General features: G+C 36.1%; 3 protein-coding genes across 4 annotated transcripts; 1 reads left to right on the plus strand and 2 right to left on the minus strand.

The window, feature by feature from the left end:
* Positions 1-499: 499 nt before the first annotated feature.
* Positions 500-3,904, minus strand: LOC112452998 (serine/threonine-protein kinase STK11). 2 transcript variants are annotated; one of them, XM_025013512.1, is made up of 6 exons: positions 3,435-3,904; positions 3,123-3,243; positions 2,050-2,235; positions 1,641-1,777; positions 1,227-1,570; positions 500-1,031 (listed from the first exon to the last, which is right to left on the minus strand). In XM_025013512.1, exons 1-6 carry the CDS (start codon positions 3,776-3,778, stop codon positions 871-873), a joined length of 1,293 nt encoding a protein of 430 aa, XP_024869280.1. In that variant the 5' UTR covers positions 3,779-3,904; the 3' UTR covers positions 500-870. The 2 variants fall into 2 exon arrangements, with proteins under 2 accessions (XP_024869280.1, XP_024869279.1); XM_025013511.1 differs by having other exon boundaries at positions 500-1,034; positions 3,435-3,903.
* Positions 3,905-4,758: 854 nt separating this feature from the next.
* LOC112452995 (probable tRNA N6-adenosine threonylcarbamoyltransferase, mitochondrial) lies at positions 4,759-6,818 on the plus strand. Its single transcript, XM_025013508.1, has 5 exons — positions 4,759-5,272; positions 5,469-5,727; positions 5,802-5,930; positions 6,095-6,451; positions 6,520-6,818. Exons 1-5 carry the CDS (start codon positions 5,031-5,033, stop codon positions 6,811-6,813), a joined length of 1,281 nt encoding a protein of 426 aa, XP_024869276.1. The 5' UTR covers positions 4,759-5,030; the 3' UTR covers positions 6,814-6,818.
* Positions 6,819-6,936: 118 nt separating this feature from the next.
* LOC112452996 (GTP-binding protein 10 homolog) lies at positions 6,937-8,612 on the minus strand. Its single transcript, XM_025013509.1, has 4 exons — positions 8,395-8,612; positions 8,003-8,306; positions 7,702-7,920; positions 6,937-7,583 (listed from the first exon to the last, which is right to left on the minus strand). Exons 1-4 carry the CDS (start codon positions 8,431-8,433, stop codon positions 6,979-6,981), a joined length of 1,167 nt encoding a protein of 388 aa, XP_024869277.1. The 5' UTR covers positions 8,434-8,612; the 3' UTR covers positions 6,937-6,978.
* Positions 8,613-9,369: the final 757 nt, after the last annotated feature.

Raw genomic sequence — 9,369 nt, forward strand, 5'->3', positions numbered from 1 at the left:
AGAGAAACCTGTATGTATGTGCGTACATAACATACAGCAGGCACAGCAGAACGCAGCGAATTAATGGTGCCGTAATATGTGGTATACCCTAAATAATATAGACATCTAATGAATCGATAATGAAAAAGTTTGTCCTTTGGTGTGTTTCTCGCCATTCCGGAGACTTGAATATATTATATACTTAAATGTAGTCTGAAAAATTCGAATGGCAAATATTGATACGTCGCGAACTTGCCTACACCTTACCGAACGAAACCTTTTTAAATTCTAAAGATATATTAATATTTGTGTAAATAAAATGCCCACGTGTTGTAGGCATTTTCGATCGATATAATCAATAAATCGCTTATTATAACGTTACGTTAAAATAGAACGGCGAAAATGAAACGTTTGTATGGTTTGTACGCTCGATTATGCCCGTCCTGGCTGTTGGTTGGCCTTATTAAGGGCCATAGAGGTATCAACTCGGAGATCTGACGGTAAATAAAACAATGCCGAGTATCGTGAGACGATTAACAACTTTATTAATCGCGTTGTCAATATGGCACCAAAACGAAATATGACTTTGATTGGATATCTCCTAGGCATTGAACGATCAATAAGGATGTTACTGAATTATTCGCTACACGATGGATTTAATCTTAATATCACAATCCGAGACACTTTTGAACTGAGTCAAAAGCTTTGCATTCCGTTCGTTCTGCTAGATTAGCTAGATTACATTATACGTCTCGCACGCCTTCGCATTCCTCGAGCTTTCAGCTTCAGTCCTCTTTCCTCTTTCTCGCCACCAGAGAAACTTTGCAACTGACACAGTCAGCGAGATACGAACAAAAAGATATGCGACGACACAATCAGCGAAATCACAAATCACGATGGCTTGCAGGATGGAAATCTTTTAATACTAATGCATGAAATCGGCTTCCGCCACCTCCGTTTATTTTGACTGTTTGCGTTGCACTTGGCGTGATGGCTGTTACACGTGGTTTTTCGATCCTCGCTAATGCGATCCAGCTCTTGAAGTCTTCGTTCTTCTAAAGAAAAGGAAATCTTGATTAAATTCTCTACGTGTCGTACGAAAAGCGCATGGTTCGCAAAATTTCGTCTTGCGTCGTGCTGCCACGAGGAATCGAAAATGTCATTACGTTTTAATCGAGTTTATTTTTGAAGAGAAAGAAGGAAGACGAAAAGAAGGAAAAATATGAACCAACATAACGCGGACATACCATTCAGCTGATGTTCCGTATAGTATATGGGATTGTCATCAACTCCATAATGATGCTCCATCAGGTATGGCAAGACGGTCATGCTATGGCATCCATTACTTTTAAGGGGAGGTATAGGTACTTCCTGTTGCGTTTTAGAGTGCTCGCACATGGTCCACGCGTGTCTTTTAACCTGTTGCAATGTAAATCTTTTATCCGCATCTTTCTGCAACATTCCCTCTATGAGCGACTTTAAAGGTTCCTCTATTTCTTTCGGTACTGTATATTCACCCCTTCCAATGTTTTCGTATAATTTATATATATTATCTCCCTCGAAAGGATATAAACCTGTGGTTATGTTGTACCTGTAAAACTATCGATACACCAGTCTGATCTTTCGGAAATGTCGTAGGTATACACACAAGCGTTACTTACAACGTAACTCCACTACTCCATATGTCCACTTTAAAGCCTGAGAAACTTTCGCAGCCATTTGCGATTTCTGGCGGCTGAAACGCTGGAGATCCTTGACCTATCGTACATGTATCGTCTTTGGAAAACATGTCTAATGCCTAGCACAGTGGAGAGATGCGTAATCACAAATAGGAATAAAAAAAACACGCATAGTTGCAAAATGTATGTACGCGCGCGGCTGTGTGTATGTGTACGAGTGTGTCTGACACTTTCCAAATAAATATAATTTTGTCCATCTCGATACCTTTTTTTTTGTCGTTGTTATTGTTCTTGTTACAAATATCAATCTTAATAATTAAATTAACAAAAAAGTGCATACAACTTTGTTCGACTAATTGTAAGATAAAAAGTTGGAAAATGGAGTTTGTACCTCCGCGACACCAAAGTCACTAATCTTCAAGGTACCATCTAGGGTTAACAATAAATTTCCAGGTTTTATATCTTTGTGAACTATTCCCTTACTGTAAAGATATTCTAAGCCATCCAACAATTGACAGAAATAATCGTGTGCCTGCCAAAGTGGAAGCTTCTTGGTCGGCGTGCTTTCCAACATGTCCTGTAAAGAATCTAATAAATAGAAATCTAATTGTTGTTAACATTCATGCAAGCCATTGTTACAGATGTCAAAACCGACAAGTTTAAAGATTTTTCCTCTTTTCATTGAAATTTAATTGTTTTTTCACAACGTAGCACACAACTATTACGGTATGTAGCACGCAAATACGATAAGAATGATGAATGATGAATTTTCAGGTATTATCGTAAATTCTTCGTTTGCAATTTAATCGTACCATTTGAGATGAGAAAAATCTTAATATTGAGATAAAGTATCTTAGTTACAATTCAGTCAGCGTCCAAAGTTATACCGATATATTTCGAGCGACACGTTCACTAGCTTCTACAAAATATGTATATATATGAAACAAATACGATTCAATATCAAATTGAAATAAGAATCTTTCTTTGTACTAATACATCTAATACGATACAAAACATTGCTCACGCTCCCTCTCTCTCTCTCTCTCTCTCTCTCTCTCTCAATACTTGTATATAATTATATGAGTCAAATACAAAGCATAAATAAATTTTAATCAAACGTAATAAACAAAGACACAATCACACAATATTCATTGTTCATAGCTCCATTATATATCAAAAGTAATCGATATGTAAAATTTTGAGATTACAGAATTAAAGCGAATGTCAACGCGAAAGCACAAAGCTAACGTGATGTGCAAACTTGAAATAAATCAATGTTTCCTTTCGACAACTATAATTAAAGTAGGATAAACAATCATTTTATATATTATAGAAACGCCAAATCGATATCTCCTGAAATTCACCCTACCATTTGTATGCAACATATATTAACATGCGTGCGACGCGTGTACAGTAATTTAGAGTAGAATAGGTAGGAAAGAAGGTATTTGTATTAAAATTTACCTGTAATCCACATACGCAGAATTCCATAACTAGGTACATCTTTTCTTTTTCATCATTGTATAAAACATCTACGAGATTTATTACATTTTTATGTTTTAATATTCGTAACAATTGTATTTCCCTGTAAAACACCAATCGTTTATTAATATACAAAAACGAGAAATGCGAAGAAAGATATTGCAATGAAGAAAGGATTTCATCGATGTATTTGTGTGCGTAGCGCGCAAAAAAGAAAAAAAAACCGCCACGCACGACGTAAAATCGCAAATTGCATACATTCGTCGAAAAAGGCACGTTTCTCTTTTTACGCACCGTTGAACGTTCTGTTCCCCGTTCGGTATCCTTCGAAGTTTCCTCTTCTTCAGTATTTTGACCGCTCGTCGGCAAAGCGTCTGCGAATCCAGTACCTCCTTCACCTTGCCGTAACTACCCTCACCAAGAACATCACCCATGACATATTTACCAATAAATTTGCACTTTTTTCTTTTCTCCTCGTATATAATTTGATCCGAGTCGACTCTGTGGAAAAACATGTTAACCTCGTCCAAATCGTAGTTTGGATCGTCATTGATCCACATGACCGGTTCGATATCACGTAATATATCATTCTCCACTTCTTCCTCGTCAGGGTCGCATATCGTTATTTTATTGTCCATTTTTACTCCGTCGGGGAGAGCTTATAAACTACAGGATAAAGAGATCACACGAGTGATTTAACCTAAAATACAACCGGCACGATCATTGTTGTGAACACTGGTGGTGGTGGGAACGGGAAGGCAACGGCAAGGCGGAACCCGTGGAACTCGTGGAACGTGGAAATGTGGAATCAGGGAATAGGGATGCGCCATCGCGGCCATCGCCAATCTAGCCAATACCGCCAAATGCGAAGCGCCGACAGAAATTATTAAACTTGATTATTTTTAACTCTTCTGAATATATTTCGTTCACAAATCGTTTGAGTCCGTTTTTAACGTTTGTGACCAATTAGTTTTTTTGAAATTAACAATTTTATTTTAGTCACGATGTCAGCCGACCATAGTCAACGGGTTCGTGTTCTCCCATCAGTTGTCCCGCTCCGTGTCCCTCATCACAAATTACTACAAAATCCTGTTTACGCAAAGGAATTATCATAATTACGATTATTGTATAATAATATACAATCGTAATTACGATAATTCCTTTGCGTGCCAACGTGTATATACATGAAACAAAGACATGATATTCAGATATTAATTTAGAAATTTTGTTTGAAATTTAGATCCTCAAAAGCCTTTAAATTTTATAATCTTGATCTTTTGTCTTTGAGCTAGATTGTACGTTTGCAGTCTTATGACATGAGAAGCATAATTTTTGAATTTTGCTTACAATTTTACATTAACGTTCCGGTTATTAAAAAATTAATAATTTTATTGTACATTGTTATTATAAAGCAATTCTTTACATATCTTAGAAATAAAAAAGAGAAAAAATAGCATTTTTTATATATTTGTTTATTTATTTTTTTTCCGGACCAGCCGATTGGCCATCGGGGCGGAAAGGGTGCTCTCGGGACTTTGGGAATTCTCTATCCGACAGCCAATCGGCGCGTCCGAAAAATTTATCTCGCGAGTCGCGACAACGTTCGAAGCGCTGGAAGCGCATCGAGCGCACTGAGCCCACGTGGTGCGTTCGAGCGGTTCGAGGAATACGTCAATGGAAAAGAAAAAGAAGAGAAACTTTAGCATATACATAATTCGTATTTAATTTAGTATGATTTAATAAATTTGTTGATTTCCGTACGAGATAAAGTTACGGCGGAGATATATTTTAATTCGAGAGGATATTGACGAGTTTAGCATCCGTGACCTGCGTTTGCTTTAGCATTTGTTAACCTGTATAATGTAAATAAATTTGATTTTTCGACACGAAATGGCCAAATACGCGTACTTTCTATCGCGTGAAACGTCGTTAGGACTTTACCAGCCAAAACCTTCAAGATTTCTGCGTACGTGTAGCCGAACGTTGAACGTGATACGAAAATTTGCGGACGACAGACCGGCTATCATCTTGGGAATCGAAACGAGTTGCGACGATACGGGATGCGGAATCGTAGATACCACGGGAAAAATATTAGGCGAAGCGATAAATTCGCAACATCTTACTCATTTGAAGTAATCACAACTACTTCACGAGTCATTTATTAAATCGATTTATAATATTAAGTGATTAGATATGCGAACGTATTTGTATGTTATTCTAAAAGTTTATAAAATTTAATCTATATCTTCGAAATAAATGAATCGTGCAAATCTAAAAACTATTAGAAATTTTTCCAGCAAGTTGTACAACTCCTATTCTCATTTTTAGACATGGTGGCATAATACCTACAATTGCCAGTGAAATGCATAGGAAACATATTACTACAGTTTGTGAGGATGCCCTAAGATCGGCGAATCTAAGATTAAAAGATATAGATGCTATCGCAGCTACAATTAAGCCAGGTCTTCCCTTGTCGCTTGTCGTTGGAAATAACTTTGGCAAATATCTCTCTAGGATCGGTAACAAACCGTATATACCGATACATCATATGGAAGCTCATGCGTTGACCGTACGGATGGTGCAGAAAGTATGTTAGAGCTAATTTATATGTATAAAACCATACATTGTATCAAACAAATTATTGATATATATATCTTGTAGGTAGACTTTCCTTATCTTGTTTTGCTTGTATCAGGTGGCCATAGTTTATTAGCGATCGTTGAAAATGTTGATAAATTTTACTTGCTGGGTACTACGCTAGATAATGCACCCGGAGAAATTCTGGACAAGGTATATTTTTTTAAGTTTTCGTTCATCGCATGTTCAACCATAAATTATTTCATCTTGAAATTGTCTTCGCAAAATTGTCAGTCGAATTTTATGAGAGCTCTTATAAGATGTAAAAAGATCTATGAAATATAAAACGGTAAACAGATTTATTTTCAACTTTGCAGATCGCTCGTAGGCTGAAGCTCGCGAATATACCGGAATTCTCGCATATGAGCGGTGGCCAAGCGATAGAAAGCGCAGCGAGCAAAGCATCAGACCCAACTAAATTCGTTTTCGACCCTGTCTTAACAAGAAAGAGAGATTGTCAATTTAGTTTTGCAGGTATAGCAAACAAAAGTTTTAGATATGTTGATAAAGAAGAACAAAATTTTGACGTTGCTGATAGCACGGCAATTCCCGACGTGTATAATTTCTGCGCTGCCCTACAAATGTCTCTTACAAAACACGTATGTCTCAGAACGCAGAGGGCAATGGAATTTATTAATAATGCGAATTTGATATCGCAAGAAAAGCGAACCCTGGTATGCTTAAAATTATGGTCATTAAATTCCGATTATTTCTCGTTACTTACATACTCGTTTAAATCTAGGTAATATCCGGCGGGGTGGCTTGCAATAATTTCTTGGCAAAGGCTTTAGAAATTGTTTGCTCGGAAAAAGGCTTTAAATTTGTTCGAACTCCACCGCGTTTGTGCAACGACAATGGTGTAATGATAGCGTGGAACGGTGCGGAAAGGTGGACAGCGAATACAGGAGTTCTCCGAGATAGAGAGGAAATCGAAATGGTAACTGTCGAGAAAAACGCATCGCTCGGGGAAAGTTGGATCGAAAGAGTGGAAGATGCAAACATAAAATGTAAATTGGTGAAATTAAATAGTCTTTGAACAAATATACAAATTTCTATCTCCAGTTCCTCCACTTTGAAGTCCTACCTATAATAAAAATTAGTCAATTAAAAAAAATTTAGATCTCTGCATTTTTTTTTCGACGAGTCATTAACGATAATATCAGCATTATCTACAAAATATTTATTTTCGTATGTTACAAATTTATACAACGGTCGGCGTGTGCTCTTCAAATTTCCGGTTTATCCTTTCCATTAGTCGAGAATCCAAGTTACCATGTTCAATAGCATGTTTCTTCTCTTCATATTTATCTAATATACTCCGTATTCTGTCTTTGATCGCTGCTATCGTTTCTTTATCTTTCGAGATTAAGGATGTTGGCAAAATATCATCAAAACGTATCACCTGTTCGGGCCGTATTTCCTCCGGACACGTAGACACGTAGCTTGATAGATTGTGCAACGCTGGCTTGATTTCTTTGAGAATATTATCAGCATTGTCAGTGTCCATTTTATTAATTATAATCATGGCTGGCATTCGTAATAAATCCGGTTTGTAGAGTTCGATCTCTTTGTTCAATAAGACCACAGTTTCCAAGCAGGATCTATGTCCATGCTTGGGTGACAATTTAAACCCCTGTATATCTACGATAAACATAAGTAGCTTTGTTCTTTCAATATGTTTTAAGAACTGGTGACCCATCCCGATATTCATGTGTGCCCCCTCGATAAGACCCGGTAAGTCTGCAACGGTGATCTCTCTTAAATCATGGTACTTCACGATTCCTAATTTGGGCCTTATGGTAGTGACTATAACAGAAAAAATATGACTGCAGTCAAAGATCTAAATTAATGAGCATAAATGTTTCTTAGGAAACTACATGAAATGATCTGATAATTAATTAATAAAATATGTGAAAAGTCTTACAAGGATAAGCAGCGATTTTAGGTTTGGCATTTGAAACCGCTGCCAAAAATGTACTCTTGCCAGCGTTGGGAAAGCCAACTAATCCGATATCGGCAATCAATTTCAAATCTAACTTTATCGTCTGAGATTCTCCCTTCAATCCGCAGTAGCCTGTTTCTTGGGTACCACCTGCGCCACCTTTGGCTACTAATAGTTTCGAGTCCTCTTCATTTAATTCTCCTATAAATTTTCAAATAAAAAGAAAAAGAAAATCATGACAAACGTATAACTTTAAATATAAAGCTTTAAAAATTATGCCTACCTAACAATACTCCATTCTGATTATATATCACAATGCCACGTGGAACTGAAATAATCTTGTCTGTACCAGGTGTACCTATAATTCCCCTTGCTGAGCTGTCACTCCCTGAATCTGCTGTGACTCGTTTGGTCTTCAAGGTCTTGAGAACCTTCTCCAATGTTAGCCCATCTTTTGCAACTACATATATATTACCCCCTGCGCCGCCCAACCCACCGTAACGAGACAACCCAGCACCTCCTGTACCTCCCCTAACATGAAGGCGCAAGGTGTCGATGAATCTGGAACGTAGATATTTTCTTGGTTGCTACAATCAAATGAAGAGTTTTCTTTGTCAGTTAATACACATAAAATCATAAATCTTATAACACTTAATTCAACAAGATCTACCTAACCTTTTTCACGCAAGCTAAAACTTGTGTCAAAAACACCATTGTATAAGTGTTACAGCACGAATATATAATTACAATTATTTTTTTATGATCTTACACTCTACTTTCCAATCTATTTACGTATATTAAGCGATATACATATCATTTTGTCGCGAGAGGTTAAACTCGCTGTTGCATCCACCGCAACTTTGTCAAACACGCGCCACTCGGCCACTTCGACTTTATTCATCGAGTTTGTATACCGATATTCGAGTTGATCAAAAAGTTCGCAAGATGGTCTCTAGGTGGCACCTCAGTCTTCATTTCTGTCAAAATTAAATTTATTCTGAAATTAATAACGTATAGTACGATTGTGAAAGCAATAACATCATTAATATTGCTGCAAAATATTTATTTTATGTCATATAGGAACCTATACAAAGAGATACTTCAATGCGACAAAAATAATAATAAATATTTTACGAATCCTAAAAATTTAAATTCTTAAAAATTGATAAATTATAAAAAAGAAATACTATGCGATTTGTACAAACGTCAAAAGTTGAAAATTTTATTTAACGTCGATAACTGTCGGACAGATATCAATATAACTATAATGATAATCGGTAAAGTTCCATACATTTTTATTGCAAAATATTTTATTAATCTCAAAAGTTTAAATATTCAAATATTGCTAAAATTATTAAAAGAATAAAATAAGAAACAGACAGGTATAGCAGAGCAATTTAATATTTTGTTTGGCTCATAATGCATATAGATAATACTTACAAGGTTTAAAATTATAGATAATAATTAGAATACGAGCTTTCGAATTACAAATATCAAAAGTCTCGAAAATCGAGAAACAATCAAAAGAATATAATCGGCAAGGAAGTTGTACTATATCTAAAATTTCAAGAATTTTCTAAGATTTCAAAAAATTGCGATTCCAAGAATCGGGATTAAAAATCACAATTTTTAGATAGTCTTATAAGGTTT

The sequence above is a fragment of the Temnothorax curvispinosus genome, unplaced genomic scaffold (assembly GCF_003070985.1).
Source record: "Temnothorax curvispinosus isolate PA1 unplaced genomic scaffold, ASM307098v1 QBEX01003901.1, whole genome shotgun sequence".
Classification (NCBI taxonomy): domain Eukaryota; kingdom Metazoa; phylum Arthropoda; class Insecta; order Hymenoptera; family Formicidae; genus Temnothorax; species Temnothorax curvispinosus.

Excerpts from the sequence above, each read along its gene's own strand:
- LOC112452996 (XM_025013509.1), bottom strand. The coding sequence starts at position 8,433 with ATGGTGTTTTTGACACAAGTTTTAGCTTGCGTGAAAAAG. Across the intron at positions 7,921-8,002 it reads TCAGAATGGAGTATTGTTAG|GAGAATTAAATGAAGAGGAC; the intron begins GTAGGCATAATT and ends GAAAATTTATAG. Across the intron at positions 7,584-7,701 it reads TAAAATCGCTGCTTATCCTT|TCACTACCATAAGGCCCAAA; the intron begins GTAAGACTTTTC and ends TTTCTGTTATAG.
- LOC112452995 (XM_025013508.1), top strand. The coding sequence starts at position 5,031 with ATGGCCAAATACGCGTACTTTCTATCGCGTGAAACGTCGTTAGGACTT. Across the intron at positions 5,273-5,468 it reads CAACATCTTACTCATTTGAA|ACATGGTGGCATAATACCTA; the intron begins GTAATCACAACT and ends TCTCATTTTTAG. Across the intron at positions 5,728-5,801 it reads CCGTACGGATGGTGCAGAAA|GTAGACTTTCCTTATCTTGT; the intron begins GTATGTTAGAGC and ends TATATCTTGTAG.
- LOC112452998 (XM_025013511.1), bottom strand. The coding sequence starts at position 3,778 with ATGGACAATAAAATAACGATATGCGACCCTGACGAGGAAGAAGTGGAG. Across the intron at positions 3,244-3,434 it reads GGGGAACAGAACGTTCAACG|GGAAATACAATTGTTACGAA; the intron begins GTGCGTAAAAAG and ends GGTGTTTTACAG. Across the intron at positions 1,035-1,226 it reads TACGGAACATCAGCTGAATG|AAGAACGAAGACTTCAAGAG; the intron begins GTATGTCCGCGT and ends CCTTTTCTTTAG.